Genomic DNA, 20,027 nt, shown 5'->3' on the forward strand with positions numbered 1-20,027 from the left:
ACAGAATAAAATTTAAAATAAAAAATATTTCAAAATTAATAAAATATATATTCTCTTATATTACAAAAAGACGAGCAAATAAACATACTAAAAGTAATATGCTAATAAAAATTTCTATTAATATAAAATTTTCTCTTATATTAATAAAAATATTTTTTAATATTGACCGTCCATCGTGGTACAACTACTGATATTCCTTAACGTGGACCGTAGGATCTTTATTGAACTACTTGATCTGAACCTTCTTGGATATTAATCCAAATCCTAAACTGCTACAGTCTGACACCTTTTCACAGGAAAAAAAAGGAAAAGAAAAGCATCTCTTCCTTTCGTTCTTATTTTAACCCTAGAAACCCATTTGTGTTCAACTTCAACTGTTGCTGGGTTTGGATCGTTTCCTCCAGGACACGGGTAAACTAATTCAATATAGTATTTGTTTTTGCATTTTCTATAATATTTGTGTTTTGTCTAAGCAAAAATTTCATTCTTTGAACCCTAAAACGAACATAAAATTGGGGCCTGCAATTTCTATTTGTTCCTCCTCCTTTGTGTTTGTCGAAGCAAAATTTCAGCCTTTAAACTCTTAACCAATATAAATTCTGTAAAAATAAATATAAAAATCCAATCTTTGGTTCCAAAGTTTGGAACTTTTTTCTATTTTGGTAAATATTTTGAACTTGGGATGATCCTGCTCTGCTGTAATATATTTTTGGATTACTACTTTTTTTAAAACTATTATTTCATCCGTTATGACATTGAAGTAGAGCCTTGGAGCAACGTTAAAGTTTGTCTCCGCATGACCTATAGGTTACGGGTTCAAGAGTAGACTGCTTACATCATATGCTGCCCTTCCTCGGACCCTATGTAAACACGGGGTGCTCGAATGCTTCGTGCACCGGGGGGTGCATTGCCTGGCCGTTATGACATAGACTTACAATTTTTGACTAATCTGTAATGTTTCTGCAAAATTTATTTACTTATGTTTAATTAAGGTCGTGGCATGTAGTTGTTTGGTGCCGTTTTCCCCTTAATTTGCTCATATGATTGATTGCTTCTGAAGTTAATTTTGGATCATAAATCTCTAACTAAATTGTGAATATCTTATCAGCTAATATTATCATCATTCGAGTTTGATAATTGTCTTCAGCTAATATCATCATGAGGACGAGTAGTTTGGGTTCTTGGAATTAGATGGGAAGATTTCCAAGAAATCGATAAAGTTTTTATTTTGACGGGTGAATTTGATTGATTCTTAAATCTTGATGCTGCCATGAGTGTTTTATTTATTCTTTGCTTAGTTGCTTTGTTTTGTGGGATTTGTTTGTTGAAGCACAAAATGTTGCTATACACTTTTGTTTCCAATTGTCCCTCTGCATTTATTCTTCTCTATATTTTTGTTTGTTTTTGTTTTGTTGCAGCTGTGAACTTTATGAGAAGAAGTGAAATCCTGTTAACAGGTTCTCCAGCGTATCCTTCTCCTTGATTTTATCCCTTTCTAGTGAACCTTATATCTCTTTAATGTAAGACTGGCAAAACTTGTATCAATATAAATAAAAAATTTATGATTAAATGTATGTGTCTATCTATCTGCAGCTAGATGGGTGAAGTTCTTCCTCTGTGTGCCTCTCCTCGTGGCTTATTCCTCTGCAGTTGGACGGTTTCCTATCAGAAGTGCTGGCAGACCTTTGAAGACTGTGATTTCATTTGTTAAGAAGTTTAGGTGGGCATGGCCATCTTCATTGGGTGGTCCACCGGATGGTGATAGTAAGTCTCTTTCCTAAAGATTGGTATTATAAGGTTCAACCTAGCAGTTTATCACATACGAACAGATAGATACAAGTCTTATAGATCTGTATAAGACTTGAGGTCAGAGACCATATAGGGATGTAGTCACAGCATGATTTGCAGGAATTATGTGAATGCTGATTATATGTTGGTAAAAGTACTTGGGAATGCAAAGGATATGTCATTGAGGTTCCAAATTCCAGTTTGCACGACATCGTTGACTTTTGCGAAATTCCCAACCATGTAGGATGTTTTTCCAGGTCTCCAAAATTTATGGTTGAAGCAACACTTGTGGACATGGTGTTTGGCCTGCAATAATTTTTTGATAACAATGTTAGCCCAAAAAAGCAGTAGGATTTTTAAATATTATCCAACTAGGCTGACATGTAAAGCTTGTTTTTTTCCGTTTTACCATAAGCTTCTTGGAGGCCAAGGCCACCAACATTCTTATACTTCGTGATAATGTCGGTATTTAAGAGGTGGATCTTTTTCCTCTTTGTATCAGTAGAACCCCAGAGGAAGTTACTTTGGGTTCTATTAATAATCTTGGTTATGCTCTTTCAGAGATTTAATGCATAACGTGAGTGGGAATACTGCTAAGTGAAGATCTGGCAATTGAGGAATGCATAAGTTTGATGTAGTCAGTCTGTTATAGTCTTGTCATTGACTTTGCCACAAATTTATGAGATTTTATTTGAAGGGGGAGGTAATAATAGTGCATCAAGTTTGTGCGTGGTGCTGCTCACTCCCATTTGGTCATAGGATTTCCTTTGAAGTTCTTTTATGAAAAAGTTTCTGCAAGTATAGCTTTTCTGGTCGAACCCGCCCAAACCAACTAAGAAGAACCGAAGACACATCTTTTTTGTTATGAACCAGCCCCAGCCCAATGTCTCACAAGTAGCTATTAGGCTGACTGCTGAGAAGAGCTTTTGGGCCGAGAACAAGTAATAGGGTCAAGGTTAATTTGGGATCCAGGTTGAGTGTATGATGCAAGGATGGTTCTGTTAAAAGGGGGACCGGTCGGTTATTTTGGGATGAGGCATATTGTTGAGAAAGGTGGCCGCTTCTCCTCGTTTCCCATTCTTCGAGTCTAATCTTCTTATCCACTTCTTCTATCTATCCCTAGTTACTTTACTTCTTGCAATTCTATTGTAATTCTGCTACTAAGTTGTTGCATTTTGATATTTTGAGTTGTAATCACATTTCAGTCTTATTAATAGAGTGGAGAGGTTCAGTTACTCTGGATTTGAGTTCATTACATTTTTCCTTTTGGGAGTATTGTAACACAGGTGTTACAGATCTATTCCTGTCTCACTTATGAAGAGTTACTTCAACGTTTCCTTGGTCATTTCTAGCCGCGTCACCTTTCCGCAGATTTGACATGTTACAGTTGTGAAGATATTTACTAAACTTCTTGGTTAACCATACTCACGAAAGAAAAGATGAGTAGCTTTATATGGTGCTTTCTTACTCACGAAAGAAAAGATGAGTAGCTTTATATGGTGCTTTCTTGCTTGAGCGTCAGATCAATGCAACGATTACTTTACTGATACTCTTTGGAGACGAGATACTGCTTCTTTTTAGACTTTGAAGTGGTGATTTTTTGTGAAAAGTTGCCCGCTCCAAATTTCCGATTGTGCTTGTTCATAGTCTCTTGTGCTCGATTTTGTGTTTTTCGTAACTTTCTTTATGACGTAAATAGATTTTTCTCGTGTTTCCTTCAGGGCCTCTTGTAATGGGCGTTGATATATTGTGGTGGTGTTTGGGCTTCCTTCCCTACGGTTGCATGGTCGCTGCCGTTTTGAATTTTGTTCGTTATCCGATATCTTTCATCGTAATATTTATGTTAGCTGGGAGCTATTTTTTTCATATGGCTGTGCTATACTCTGTTGTTTATTGGCATCAGTACATGCCTTTCCGGTTAATTGGTGCCAAGGCGAAATTTATGATTGAGGTCATTCCCATGATAACTGCAGCAGCCTTGCGTCACCTTTTGGAGTTCAATTATGGGCATCTCGCTCTACTGCTATGCTGCACCACATATTTTTACACCTTTGCCCACTTCTTGCACTTAGCATATGATATCGGGGTAATAGACGTATCGCTGGGAATAGTCATGCAGGTTCTTGCTTACATGCTGAACGTAGGATTGTTAGTTAGAGCTTTGGCTTTGAGCTTCTGCGTTGTTTTATGTTTCTATAGATACATGACGTATTGTGCTCCTGAACTACCTGTTCATTGTAAAAAGGAGTTGGAGCAGCTACCTTGTTGATCTGAATGTCTCCGTAGAGGACTAATTTCGTGTACTTTTTAATTTATGATATCTCATAATTTATGAGCTATTATTGTCCTTTTTGTCATGTAATCTATCAGGGCTTCTTTCACACAGTCTCTCTGCCCTTCCAGGGTAGGGGTAAGGCTGCGTACATCTTACCCTCCCCAGACTCCACTTGTGGGATTATATTGGATGGATGTTATTGTTGTTGTTGTCATGTAATGAGCCCTTGGTTCACACCTCTGCTGTTCTTGCTTATCTTCTGCCCTTACATGTACAACCATATCAATGGAGAAAAGGACAAACATCTAGATAGCATTTTTTATTCTTAAAAGAGTATATTGCTGTAGGCCTGTAGCTGCAATACAAACTTCTAACAAAATTGTATTAGTTGTCCCTTAAGGGTTGTTTGGGACGTGGACTAAATTATCCCGGTATTATAATTCTGGGATTATAATACCTGGACTAATTTATTCCACCTGAGAGGTGGTATAAAGTAATACCTAGTTTGATGGGATAAGTTGACATAAGATGGGATATCCAGTAAGATAAATTTATATTGCCATGCCAACCAAACAGAGTATAAATTTAATCCCACACCTTATCCCACCTCTCTTGGGGGATAGATCATCGACTCCCTCTCTCTAAGAACTCCCCACCTTGCTCTTGGGGTTATTCGAAGTCACAATCTCTTGGTTGAAAGTGGAGGGTGCTCACCACTAGAGCAAACCACTCTTGTCTGTTAACGAGAACAGCATAGCTGTTAAATATTGAAAACTTGAAATTCTTGTTTTGGGGTTGAAATTGGCAGTTAAGGATTGGTTATTGTTAAAGCCATCTGAATGTGATAATTTCTGCTCAAATTTTAAGTTCAAACATTAGTTTAGTGATTTGATTTAAAAAAATCTCATATCTCCATTGCTGGTCATTAGGAAGTATAGAAGAAAAAGTGAACCCTCTACATTTGGTGTTATTTGACTAAAGACGATTGAAGATTATTTTTGTTGGTATTTAGAGGCTTTGTTTAAAATTTTTAATCACTTGAACCAGGTTTGGGGTGTTTATATCGGAATTAGAATTAAAAATTTGAAGAACACTTTTAAAATTTCAAATTACTTGAGTCAGATTTGGGAAACAATTTAACAAATTGATCGATTGCAGATATACAACGTCACGTCATTTTAGTAGAGTTTGGTGAATAATTGAATAAGCACGAAATCATGCTAATCGAATAGACTTTTATTTACAATTTAGCAGATAGATGGATAGAATTTGGTGAACAACTGAACTATACAAATTCATTTCGACTGAACAGAATTTATGAACAATTAACAATACAGATAGAGTAAAATATTATAAAATCTTCCAATCTAGTAAAGAAATCCCTGAAGAACAATAACTGTGTGCGGATCCGAAGCTCATATTAAACACATTAAAAACAAAAATAATCTTTAAAGACCAACCCTTATAGGGTCATCTTATCAGTCACCCCCAAATTTTAGCCGAATGAATAGACTTTCGGCTAAACTTGTTCTAAGTTTTAATTCACGCACCTACATTAAGTGTTTGTTTGGTATGGGAGATAAGGAATAATAAATTTCGAGACAAAATTTAAGAAGAGTTTATTCTATATTTGGTTGGGAGAAAATTACGATATAATTAATTCAGAAATTAGTTTTTCCGGAATTGTAGTTTTTTTATCCCCATGAAAAAGTGAAATAACTAATCCCGGAATAATTAATCCTGGGATAACTCTTTCCAACCAAACGACCCCTAAGGGTTTAATCCGTTGGATGCTGTATAATACAACCATCGGAAAACAGACATCATCAAAGAAAAAAAAGGTCAAAACCTGAAACTACAAAAGGAAAAAGAGAATTTAAATTTGTCTCTTTTCTCTTTTCCAAAAGGTATATTTAAATTCCGAATCACTCTTAAATATATACCAATAATTCGCGACATAATTCAAGAATTTAATAAATAATAAAACATTTTTTATACAGTATTTTAAAAAGGGTGGGCACGAGGCGAGGTATTTTACAGGATATAGCAAGGTGCAAGCCTCGAGGCGATGGGCTTGAGCCCCATGTGTTTTTAGATTTTTAATATTTTTAAATTAATATAATAAAATAAATACTAAAATAAAACAAAATTACAAAGAGATTTTAGAAATTTCAAGAAATTATAAAATAAATGATACAACTACTTTATCTTAAAAAGCTAATTTGCTCAGCAATTTGACTGAAAAATTAATCCAAAATGCTTCATACAAAAGGTAAACGAAGGGATCCCCCAAAAGTGTCTCAAAATTGCCAGAGAGTAATCAAGATCCAGGTATAAGTGTTAATATTTTTGAAGCCAAGTCAGGTAAATTTCTATCCTCTCAAATTTTTTTTACAAAACTAGAACTCACCATTTACAACCTCCTAACAACTGCAAAACTACCCCCCATAATCCCTACCAAAAATTCGAACAATTTCCATCTGTTGAACCAAAACATTTTAGATGATAATCTATCTAATAACGTCATTAATGACCTTAACACAAACACAACCAATGCTAATTACAATACTATTCCCATAAATAACAATATTAAAACCGATAATAATAGCCTTAATTCTGTAATCCCTAATAAAGATTGTATTAATGAATCTTTACATAATACAATGGGCCCACGTTACACTCATACGCAATTTCCCACCCTACCAGCTATTCTCACCACCCCTCTCACCCAATCATCCCCTAATACCACCCATAATACTACCCTACCCAACAACACGCCCCCCCACTAATGAAGACCCTACTAATCCTCCCTCTAATGCCCCTCTAACGTGTAATACTACCCTAACCAAATCAATCCCAGCATCTGACAGGACACAACTGTCATGCAAGAACCAAGCCAATGAACAAATGGCTATCGACATTCCCCACAAAAAGACACCTCATCCCAATCCAATCCTGAACCAAAAAATCTCCATTAAATACACGCCAAACCAGTCATTTTGTATGCAAGGAAACAATCCAATCATTGATATCCTAGGAAATATTAACTCTACTGATTCTCCTACTCCTTCTTCCCCATTAAATTGTTCAAGTCCTAGTGATAATGCCCAGAATCCCTATCTCAACAAGGAGACGCCACCGTTTCATCCAACTCCAAAGAATCACTCTCAATCCAAACATGGACCACAATCCTCCTCAAAACATCCAGAATCAGAACCAAAACAACCAACCAAGAAGGATTTTGATCCAACCACCTCTTCCTCAGAACCACCAACCACTATCTTGGGTGGAGATGGGGCTTATAAGCCATGCACTCTCGTTCAACATCACTTTGGAAGGGAGGGAAACAGTGATAATGATCCAGAATTCTCACTACATTGCTCAACTAATCTCCGAAGGAGTTTGCATGGCGATGAACAACTACATCAACCAAATATGGTTGAACAACATCCTAAACCCCATGCCCCAAATCTAACCACCAATCAAATTCAAGCCATGAGGGGGGACTGGAACATGCCACTCAACTTCATCCCAATTCAGAACCCAATTCCGGCAGTAGACCTTCCCTTCTTCACCCCGGAATACCTATCCACCATGAATCCAGTGTTCACCCCCTGGATTGCACATGCAAATCCAACCCCACCTCCTATTGTACCAGATGTTCAAGCCATGCAAACCCCTTTCTCTCATCAAACCCAAAATCAAATGGAACAAGCAATGGAAGAAGAAGTCGACCCAGTAAACTTGATCCCTCAAAACGTGGTCGAGGATTCAAACCTAGACGAGCTAAAATTCTTTCTATTTATGGAGAGGAAAGACCAGAAGCAAATTCTCTACTGTCCACTGGCACTATACAAGTGCACAATGGACATAAGACCCCCACCAGACCCTACCGTAGGAAAACACGCAATGATCCTCGTTCCATTTCAGAGGAGGAATCCTACCTTTCCAAGGAGAATGAGGGAGAATGGAGACCTGAGCAACCCATTGTTAGACATGAATAGATCGACCACCTTCATCATTTGGAATACAAGAGGGGGCAACAATGACAGTTTTAGACTAAGTTTCAGGGATCTTATAGATACTCATCACCCTAGTATGGTTACCCTACTGGAAACCAAGATGGACAGTCATCTTCCTCTCCTCAACCCTTTTGGTTTCACCGACATGATTGAGATACCAGCTGATAGGCAGTCGGGAGGTATGGTTATCTTGTGGGATCATACCAAGGTCATGGTTCATAGCTTTGTTCGTCGAAGCCAGGAAATTAGCGCTACTATTGAGGTATTCTCCCTTAACAAAACTTGGTATTTTACTTCAATATATGCTAGCACTGACATCAATCTTAGGAATACTATGTGGAACAATTTATTAGACATGCATGGTGTAATTAGAGGTCCCTAGGTGATAGGGGGATTTCAATGATGTCTTAAGCTCCGATGAGAAATTAGGAGGTAGGAAAATTAGTCAAAATAGAGCTAAGGTCCTGTGGGATTTTATTAACTATTGCAACCTAATTGATTTAGGTTTTAAAGGTCCTAAATTTACTTGGTCTAATAAAAGAAAAAAAAGCAAAGGTCTTATTTTAGAAAGATTAGATAGGGTATTTGCTAACAAGGAATGGGTTGAGCTATTCCCGGAAGCTTACATTACCCACTTCCCTAGGATTCACTCGGACCACAACCCCCTATTGATCACTTGTAATCCTAAAAAATGTACCTCCTTTAGAAAACCTTTCCATCTTGAAACTTTTTGGTGTCGTCACCCGGATTTTATAAATCTTGTTAGGAATAGTTGGAGTAACTCCAATTATATTCACAGCTCCAAAAACTTTAGAGAAAATATTATTCAGTGGAGCAAGAAACATTTTGGTGACACTCACCGTAAGAAATCTAGGATTATTGCTAGACTCAATGGTATTCAATGCTCCAATAACTATCACTCAAACTCCTTTTTACAAAATTTAGAATCCAAACTTCAACAAGAGTATAGGGATATTCTTAAATTAGAAGATGATTACTGGAAAATTAGAGCCAGAATGTCCTGGGTTCAAGAAGGCGATGCGAACACAAAATTCTTCCATATAAGTGCAACCAATAGAGCTAGGAAAAACAAAATTGTTTATTTCAAGGATGATTGTGGTAATTGGATCAACGACCCTAGGAAAATCCTAGATCACACTCTCAACTACTTTGTCAATGCCTTCAAAACTGATCATGTTGGCACTAATTGGTCTCTTATATTAAACAATCCTAAGACTTTCAATAACATCGATCTCTCTATCCTTGATGACCATCTTTCTAAGGCTGAAATTTACAAGGCAGTCTTCTCCTTCAAACCATTTAAATCTCCAGGGCCGGATGGCATACATCCCTTCTTCTACCAGAAATATTGGAACATTATAGGCAAATCAGTTATAGACCTATGTACTCAAGTGTTTAGTACTCAATCTCTACCTCCTGATATCAACAACACCTACATTTGTCTAATCCCCAAAGTTCCCAATGCCAACAAGCTGAAAAACTTTAGACCCATAGGTCTTTGTAATACTGTTTACAAAATCATCACAAAAATCATTGCTAATCGAATTCAACCTTTTCTCAATCATATTATAAGCCCTTTCCAAGCTAGTTTCTTAAAAGGGAGAAAGTCTTCTGACAATGCCATCATAATTCAAGAGTTGATGTGCCAGTTTAAAAAAATGAGAGGGAAAAAAGGTCACATGATGCTAAAACTAGACCTGGAAAAAGCTTTTGATAGATTAGAATGGTCCTTCATCTACTTAACCCTCTCTCACTTCCAATTCCCTGATAATATAAAGAAACTTATCTTGAATTGTATCACCACTGGTAACATTGCCATTTTGGTAAATGGAACTACAACCTCTTTCTTTGCGCCAAGTAGGGGTATCAGGCAAGGCTGTCCCCTATCACCCTTTATATTCATTTTGTGTATGGAAATGCTATCCCGTCTAATCTGCCACCAAGTGGACATCAATCTTTGGGACCCTATTGGCCTTAACAACCACCACACTAGCATATCCCACTTGTTTTTTGCAGACGATCTTACCCTCATGGCAAAAGCTGATAAAAAAAAACCTCCAAACCATCAAAAAATGCCTCAATACTTTTTACAATATGTCTGGGCAAAAAATTAATAGAGGGAAATCAAAGATTCTGTTCTCCCACAATTGTCCTATCCAAATCTCCGAAGAAATTGCCTCAGGATTTAATTTCAACATAACCAACAAATTTGGCAAATATCTGGGTTTTCCAATCCTTACAAGGCCCCCAAAGCAGCTGACTACCAATTCATAATCGATAAAATGCGGGCCAAACTTTCAAATTGGAAAACCAATTTTCTAAAGGAAGGACCACCTTAGCCCTTGCTACCCTCAATTCTATTCCAAATCATGCCATGCAGTATACATTACTCCTCACTAAAACTCTTAAGCTTATTGATCAAATACAAAGAAATTTTATTTGGGGCACCACTTCAAACCAAAAAAAATTGCATCTCATTAACTGGAACACTGTTACTAAACCTAAAGCTATAAGAGGACTAGAAATGAAAAATGCTCTTTCTAAAAATAAAGTCTCACACAGTAGTCTCTCTTGGAAACTTATTAATAATTCCTCCTCACCCTGGGCAAACCTCCTAATACACAAATATGGCAAAAAGAATCCCAAACACACCTCCTTCATTTGGAAAAGTGTTGTTACTGGCTGGAAAACATGTAATCAAGGTATTCAATGGCTTCCTGGCAAGAACTCTAATCTTAACAGTTGGGAGACCCAATGGATCCCTCAACCCCCAAACCTTAGAGCTAGAATTGAGGGCCCTTTAAATTGTAACGAAGCAACCCTTCCCATTAAGAAATTATACCACAAAGGAAAGTGGAATTTTCAGGAAATTTCCTTTACTATTCCTCCAATAATCATGGACAAAATTAATTCTATCCCTCTACCCCTACAAAGTATGGATAAAACCCTTTGGAGACTCAGCCCAAACGGGTTATTCAATACTAAATCGTGCTACAACTTACTAAACATAAGGGTCACTAGTAAGCAGGACTTTGAGTGGATTTGGAAAATTCCTTGTCCTAACAAAATAAAATATTTCTTTTGGCAAATCCTCCACAATAAGATTCCCTGCCGCTCATATCTCCATTATATTAGAATCAATATAAACCCCAATTGCCCTAGCTGTAAAGACCAAGAGGAAACCATCACTCATATTTTTCTCACATGCCCCATCGTCTCAACTATATGGAGACAATTCAACATCACAAATATATTCACTAATCAGGACAACCACTGGCTAACCAAGTTGAAAGATATAAACCCTACCACCCTAAAGATTCCTTGGAGAAACCTCCTACCTTTCATCCTTTAAGGAATCTGGATCAATAGAAACAACAACAATATAAACAACACCCACTATTCCCCGCGTATGAAAGATATCTCTAATTTAGCTTCTGAATTCCACTTTTTTTAACTCCACTGGCTCGACAACTGCGGATAAATCCATCATTAACATAAAATGGTATCCCCCAAAACATGACTGGTACAAACTCAATACGGATGGTGCTTTCAAACAAGAGGGGAACAAATCTGGTATTGGGGGAGTCTTCCGTAACTATAAAGGAAAATGGTTATTAGGTTTTCAAAAAATAGATAACGCTCTTTCACCCCTGCATGCAGAACTCCAAGCAGTCCATGAAGGGTCGAAAATAGCAACTCATTATAACTTATTTCCACTAGAGATCGAAACAGACTCCACTGATGCTATCCATGCACTAAACAAAGATCACTTTGTCATGACTAATGTTGTTCACTCATGCAGATTATTGATGCTCCAGCAGAAGGACCTGTCCCTACGGTATAACTTCCGGGAAGGAAACCAAGTTGCTCATCTTTTGGCAATAGATGCATGTAAAGACACATTTTTGCAAGCATGCAAGGAATCGGCTAAACTACATCGAGCACCTCCTCTTTTTGTAAACTCACAACTTGCTAAAGATCTGGATGGTGTCTACTTTTCCAAGAAGTCATTAAACATAACGGCTTGTAATAGACTAATACTTTTAGGCAACCAAAATATCACAAACATTGGACTACCAAGTTGTGACAAGTTTTATTCTCAAGGTTTATGTACTAGGAACAACTTCTAATATTTATATAATAGGAATATCCTTATTATTATTAAAAAAAATAATATTATTGGACTTTGAAAAAATTGAGTAGAAATTATAAACTAACTTAAAAGAGCAAAATAACTTTAAAATAAAGAACCAAAGAAGGAACATATATCAGAAGCTTTGAACCAGAGCGAATCATGAAGATATGTTTTTATTTTGTAGTTTGCAAATTGGTCATTTTTTCTTTACGATGTAGAACATGAAGAGAAAGAATAAAAATTAAGGGTAAGAATAAAGTATTTTTTTGTACTTTTTTTTTGCTTTTAAGAATATAATAACAAGTTGAATTTTGTGTTTTTCAGTATTGAATCAATGACCTTTTAGTAGTTTTAATTTTTATTTGGAAAGGAGTTCTTTTTCTCTCGGTGTAAGATAGCGCGGTCAGCTAACCTGCGCCAGGAAGCCATGGGAGGGAGGGGACGACCTAAGCGGAACCAACAAAAGAATGCTACTGATGAACAACGATCCTCAACAACAAGGAATGCGGTGCTAGAGCTGTTTGTGTCCCCAAAAAGGATACGAATTGAAGAACCCAGATCTAACTCGAAGAACTTACAAGCTGAAGAAAACAGTGAAGAAGGAGATTTAGCTAGGAAAAAAGGAAAGATGAAGGAAGGGATGAACACCCCAGCTCCAATGGTAGTCAATACTAGAGGAGNCACATGATTCGTATTCTTCACACTTCTCTAAATATCAAGAATGGAATATTATTCACATTGAGGCACATCCTTCATGTACATATATATATATATATATATATATATATATATATATATATATATATATATATATATATATATATATTGCGAATCAGTTAATGTGAAATACAATCAGTGCATCAACCAATTCTAGCCTTACCACACTTGCGTAAACGCCAACGGAGCTCAATTACTAATAAAAGGGGTTTTTAGCCATACATACCTCAATATAGCTTTCCTTAATCCTTACAAAATTCCGGAACTCTTCGCACTTCGATCTATTGTGTAGGAGTTACAAATTGAACTGAGAATTAGAGACGAGATTGAGATTCTAGCTCGGTTCGAGCATATCATCAAACACTAAGGTGCATTGTGATCTTAGGCCCCTTTTTGTGAGGAATTTCTATCATTTTATACCCCCAATTGCTTTTTTTTTTTAGTTTTCTACCTTCCAATATCCTATGGTGTGATATGCATGCAAGAATTTCATACACTCATAAGTTACTTCACTACTGACCCCCTTATAGCTAAGTATAGAAATAAGAGCTGAGGTGGTGAATCTTACCTCTTGGGAATGAAAATTTTGGTGTCTTCACTTGATTTTCTTCAATATTTTAGCAAGGTTCATGGAGCAATTGATGTGAGACACTTTCCCTCTCTAAGACCCCCCTCTCTCTCTAAAAGCATCAGATAATATGCTCAAAATGAGCTATAACACCGAATATATCGATAGGGGGTCATCCCAATTCAGAACCCAATTCCGGCAGTAGACCTTCCCTTCTTCACCCCGGAATACCTATCCACCATGAATCCAGTGTTCACCCCCTGGATTGCACATGCAAATCCAACCCCACCTCCTATTGTACCAGATGTTCAAGCCATGCAAACCCTCACTCTCATCAAACCCAAAATCAAAGGGAACAAGCAATGAAAGAAGAAGTCGACCCAGTAAACTTGATCCCTCAAAACGTGGTCGAGGATTTAAACCTAGACGAGCTAAAAATCTTTCTATTTATGGAGAGGCAAGAGCAGAAGCAAATTCTCTACTGTCCACTGGCACTATACAAGTGCACAATGGACATAAGACCCCCAGCAGACCCTACCGTAGGAAAACACGCAATGATCCTCGTTCCATTTCAGAGCAGGAATCTTATCTTTCCAAGGAGAATGAGGGAGAATGGAGACCTGAGCAACCCATTGTTAAATATGAATAGATCGACCACCTTCATCATTTGGAATATAAGAGGGGGCAACAATGACAGTTTTAGACTAAGTTTTAGGGATCTTATAGATACGCATCACCCTAGTATGGTTACCCTACTAGAAACCAAGATGGACAGTCATCTTCCTCTCCTCAACCCTTTTGGTTTCACCGACATGATTGAGATACCAGCTGATGGGCAGTCGGGAGGTATGGTTATCCTGTGGGATCACACCAAGGTCATGGTTCATAGCTTTGTTCGTCGAAGCCAGGAAATTAGTGCTACTATTGAGGTATTCTCCCTTAACAAAACTTGGTATTTTACTTCAATATATGCTAGCACTGACATCAATCTTAGGAATACTATGTGGAACAATTTATTAGACATGCATGGTGTAATTAGAGGTCCCCGGGGTGATAGGGGGGATTTCAATGATGTCTTAAGCTCTGATGAGAAATTAGGAGGTAGGAAAATTAGTCAAAATAGAGCTAAGGTCCCGTGGGATTTTATTAACTATTGCAACCTAATTGATCTAGGTTTTAAAGGTCCTAAATTTACTTGGTCTAATAAAAGGAAAAAAAGCAAAGGTCTTATTTTAGAAAGATTAGATAGGGTATTTGCTAACAAGGAATGGGTTGAGCTATTCCCAGAAGCTTACATTACCCACCTCCCTAGGATTCACTCGGACCACAACCCCCTATTGGTCACTTGTAATCCTAAAAAATGTACCTCCTTTAGAAAACCTTTCCGTCTTGAAACTTTTTGGTGTCGTCACCCGGATTTTATAAATTTTGTTAGGAATAGTTGGAGTAACTCCAATTATATTCACAGCTCCAAAAACTTTAGAGAAAATATAATTCAGTGGAGCAAGAAACATTTTGGTGATACTCACCGCAAGAAATCTAGGATTATTGTTAGACTCAATGGTATTCAATGCTCCAATAACTATCACTCAAACTCCTTTTTACAAAATTTAGAATCCAAACTTCAACAAGAGTATAGGGATATTCTTAAATTAGAAGATGATTACTGGAAAATTAGAGCCAGAATGTCCTGGGTTCAAGAAGGTGATACGAACACAAAATTCTTCCATATAAGTGCAACCAATAGAGCTAGGAAAAACAAAATTGTTTATTTCAAGGATGATTGTGGTAATTGGATCAACGACCCTAGGAAAATCCTAGATCACACACTCAACCACTTTGTCAATGCCTTCAAAACTAATCATGTTGGCACTAATTGGTCTCTTATACAAAACAATCCTAAGACTTTCAATAACATCGATCTCTCTATCCTTGATGACCATCTTTCTAAGGCTGAAATTTACAAGGCATTCTTCTCCTTCAAACCATTCAAATCTCCAGTGCCGGATGGAATACATCCCTTCTTCTACCAGAAATATTGGAACATTATAGGCAAATCAGTTATAGACCTATGTACTCAAGTGTTTAGTACTCAATCTCTACCTTCTGATATCAACAACACCTATATTTGTCTAATCCCCAAAGTTCCCAATGCCAACAACCTGAAAAACTTTAGACCCATAGGTCTTTATAATACTATTTACAAAATCATCACAAAAATCATTGCCAATCGAATTCAACCTTTTCTCAATCATATTATAAGCCCTTTCCAAGCTAGTTTCTTAAAAGGGAGAAGGTCTTCTGACAATGCCATCATAATTCAAGAGTTGATGTGCCAGTTTAAAAAAATGAGAGGGAAAAAAGGTCACATGATGCTAAAACTAGACCTGAAAAAAGCTTTCGATAGATTAGAATGGTCCTTCATCTATTTGACCCTCTCTCACTTCCAATTCCCTAATAATATAAAGAAACTTATCATGAATTGTATCACCACTAGTAACATTGCCATTTTGGTAAATGGAACTACAACCTCTTTCTTTGTGCCAAGTAGGGGTATCAGGCAAGGCTGCCCCCTATCACCCTTTATATTCATTTTGTGTATGGAAATGCTATCCCGTCTAATCTGCCACCAAGTGGACATCAATCTTTGGGACCCTATTGGCCTTAACAACCACCACACTAGCATATCCCACTTGTTTTTTGCAGACGATCTTAACCTCATGGCAAAAGCTGATAAAAAAAAACCTCCAAACCATTAAAAAATGCCTCAATACTTTTTGCAATATGTCTGGGCAAAAAATTAATAGAGGGAAATCAAAGATTCTGTTCTCCCACAATTGTCCTATCCAAATCTCCAAAGAAATTGCCTCAGGATTTAATATCAACACAACCAACAAATTTGGTAAATATCTGGGTTTTTCAACCCTTAACAATGCCCCCAAAGCAGCTGACTACCAATTCATAATCGATAAAATGCGGGCCAAACTTTCAAATTGGAAAACCAATTTTTTAAACATAGCAGGAAGGACCACCTTAGCCCTTGCTACCCTCAATTCTATTCCAAATCATGCCATGCAGTATACATTACTCCCCACTAAAACTCTTAAGCTTATTGATCAAATACAAAGAAATTTTATTTGGGGCACCACTTCAAACCAAAAAAAAATGCATCTTATTAACTGGAACACTGTTACTAAACCTAAAGCTATAGGAGGACTAGGAATGAAAGATGCTCTTTCTAAAAATAAAGTCTCACTCAGTAGTCTCTCTTGGAGACTTATTAATAATTCCTCCTCACCCTGGGCAAACCTCCTAATACACAAATACGGCAAAAAGAATCCCAAACACACCTCCTTCATTTGAAAAAGTGTTGTTACTGGCTGGAAAACTTGTAATCAAGGTATTCAATGGCTTCCTGGCAAGAACTCTAATCTTAACAGTTGGGAGACCCAATGGATCCCTCAACTCCCAAACCTTAGAGCTAGCATTGAGGGCCCTTTAAATTGTAACGAAGCAACCCTTCCCATTAAGAAATTATACCACAAAGGAAAGTGGAATTTTTCAGGAAATTTCCTTTACTATTTCTCCAATAATCATGGACAAAATTAACTCTATCCCTCTACCCCTACAAAGTATGGATAAACCCCTTTGGAGACTCAGCCCAAATGGGTTATTCAATACTAAATCGTGATACAACTTACTAAACATAGGGGTCACTAGTAATCAAGACTTTGAGTGGATTTGGAAAATGCCTTGTCCAAACAAAATAAAATATTTCTTTTGGCAAATCCTCCACAATAAGATTCCTTGCCGCTCATATCTCCATTATATTGGAATCAATATGAACTCCAACAGCCCTAGCTGTAAAGACCAAGAGGAAACCATCACTCATATTTTCCTCACATGCCCCATCGTCTCAACTTTATGGAGACAATTCAACATCACAAATATATTCACTAATCAAGACAACCACTGCCTAACCAAGTTGAAAGATATAAACCCTACCACCCTAAAGATTCCTTGGAGTAACCTCCTACCTTTCATCCTTTGGGGAATCTGGATCAATAGAAACAACAACAATATAAACAACACTCACTATTCCCCGCGTATGAAAGATATCTCTAATTTAGCTTCTGAATTCCACTTTTTTAACTCCACTGGCTCGACAACTGTGGATAAATCCATCATTAACATAAAATGGTATCCCCCAAAACATGAATGGTACAAACTCAATACGGATGGTGCTTTCAAACAAGAGGGGAACAAATCTGGTATTGGGGGAGTCTTCCGTAACTATAAAGGAAAATGGTTAGTAGGTTTTCAAAAAATAGATAACGCTCTTTCACCCCTGCATGCAGAACTCCAAGCAATCCATGAAGGGTTGAAAATAGCAACTCATTATAACTTATTTCCACTAGAGATTGAAACAGACTCCACTGATGCTATCCATGCACTAAACAAATATCACTTTGTCACGACTAATGTTGTCCATTCATGCAAATTATTGATGCTCCAGCAGAAGGACCTATCCCTACGGCATAACTTCCGGGAAGGAAACCAAGTTGCTCATCTTTTGGCAATAGATGCATGTAAAGACACATTTTGGCAAGCATGCAAGGAATCGGCTAAACTACATCCAACACCTCCTCTTTTTGTAAACTCACAACTTGCTAAAGATCTGGATGGTGTCTACTTTTCCAAGAAGTCATTAGACATAACGGCTTGTAATAGACTAATACTTTTAGGCAACCAAAATGTCACAAACATTAGACTACCAAGTTGTGACAAGTTTTATTCTCAAGGTTTATGTACTAGGAACAACTTCTAATATTTATATAATATGAATATCCTTTTTATTATCAAAAAAAAATAATTTTCACAAATAGTTTTCAAATATTTTGAATTATTGACTATTGTGATGTATAAAACTTTTAAATAGTCTTTAAATATGTAAAATTTATTGCAAAAAATTTATATCCGAATTCGCACCGTAAATTGGTCAATTTAACCCTTGTACTTCGAAAAGGTTCAAACAAAATAAAATGGCGAGTACAGGATATGTAATTAAATGAGAACCTCTCTAATAATAATTAGGTTTATAATGTAGCACGGATAGGTTAAAAAATCCAATTTAAAAAGAACCAGATAATTAAAAGAACAATTGTGTTGAGGCATAAAATCGATTTTTTCCCATTTTGAAGTTTCAGGACACTACGGAGAAAATCTGTCCCTTCAGAAAACGCAAAAAAGAGGGAAATTTTGCCTCCTATAGGTTTACACCATATTTATTATAAATAAAAATTCTTTTATAATATTATTTTCTATAACTACCTTTTATTTTTTATAGTAAAATATGTGTTTATGGTATACACTACCGTTAAGGCATTAAATACACTGTCTAATATTTTTCTCTTTCATTCATTTAGTTATTCTCCCCCAAAAATCACCGCACAATATATCTAATTTCTCTCTCCACGATCTCTCTCTCACATCAAGTTTGTCTTCCACATTGTTGAACCACGATTCTCCCCATTGTCTTCCCCAAGCTTTATAGTTCTCTCACAGCACCATTGTCTCTCTCAATTTTTAACTTTTTTCTCTCCAAAAGGTTGTGGTAAGTGTTAAAGTTTTTGGGTTTTTGGCTGGTTAAAGCTTCTTCTTTTTTCTCTTCAATATTTTTTTTAAAATATTCACCATTCTTAGGTTTTCTGCAGAATACTTGAAATTTCCTCTTCAATGGCTGATACAACAACTCCGAAGAGGGTTACCCGAGGTATACCCACTAAAGCACTCAATTTTGAAGGGCTATCTTTCGATTTGCAAATCACTCAAGAGGAACCTGTATTTGCAGGTCCATCAGCAACCATTGAAGCCAAAAGGAGAACAAAAATACACAATGACCCTGTGAAACAAGGTCAAGATGAGAAATCTTCGAAAAAATCAACACTTCCTAATGTGGAAAAGAGAAGAAAACTTATATATGATGCTTCTAGGAGCAAGGGAAAAGAGGTCGCTAAAGGAAGTAGCTCAGAAACACAGAACGACAAGGTAATTGTAGATGTATTTATATTTTAGTTTGTATAGTGGTTTTCTCTTCTTGTATTTAGATGTATTTATATGTATATAAGGCATACACTGATTTTTATTATGTACAATGATTTTTTATTGTTGTATTTAGATGTATTTATATGTATTTGATTTCATACAACAATATTTTTAAATACATTGTTAGTTCTATCATTTTGATGTTATTCATCAGTTAGTAATGCATTCAATCTAACTGTTTCCAACTGTACTTTAACCTAACTGTATCCATCTGTATTTAAAACAATAGTTATTGCCATAACTCACAGTATTTGTTGTAATTATCAATGTACTATGTTGTATTCACGAATGAGTTATGTATTCAACCTAATTGTATTCATCTGTATTTTCAACCGTATATTTTATCTTTTCAGTTATTTTTAGTGTGGAGGAAATAAAACTCTTTGTTAAACACCC

At 36.5% G+C, this 20,027-nt stretch overlaps 1 protein-coding gene across 3 annotated transcripts; it reads left to right on the forward strand.

Moving 5' to 3' along the window:
• Positions 245–4,154, forward strand: LOC109224762. Of its 3 annotated transcripts, none has more exons than XM_019389273.1 (4): positions 245–411; positions 1,419–1,457; positions 1,594–1,764; positions 3,510–4,154. In XM_019389273.1, exons 2-4 carry the CDS (start codon positions 1,430–1,432, stop codon positions 4,055–4,057), a joined length of 747 nt encoding a protein of 248 aa, XP_019244818.1. In that variant the 5' UTR covers positions 245–411; positions 1,419–1,429; the 3' UTR covers positions 4,058–4,154. The 3 variants fall into 3 exon arrangements, 1 of the variants encoding a protein (XP_019244818.1); XR_002067765.1 differs by having other exon boundaries at positions 249–411; positions 3,488–4,154; XR_002067764.1 differs by lacking the exon at positions 3,510–4,154 and adding an exon at positions 2,350–3,133 and having other exon boundaries at positions 250–411.

Source organism: Nicotiana attenuata, chromosome 4, assembly GCF_001879085.1.
Source record: "Nicotiana attenuata strain UT chromosome 4, NIATTr2, whole genome shotgun sequence".
NCBI classification, from domain to species: Eukaryota; Viridiplantae; Streptophyta; class Magnoliopsida; order Solanales; family Solanaceae; genus Nicotiana; species Nicotiana attenuata.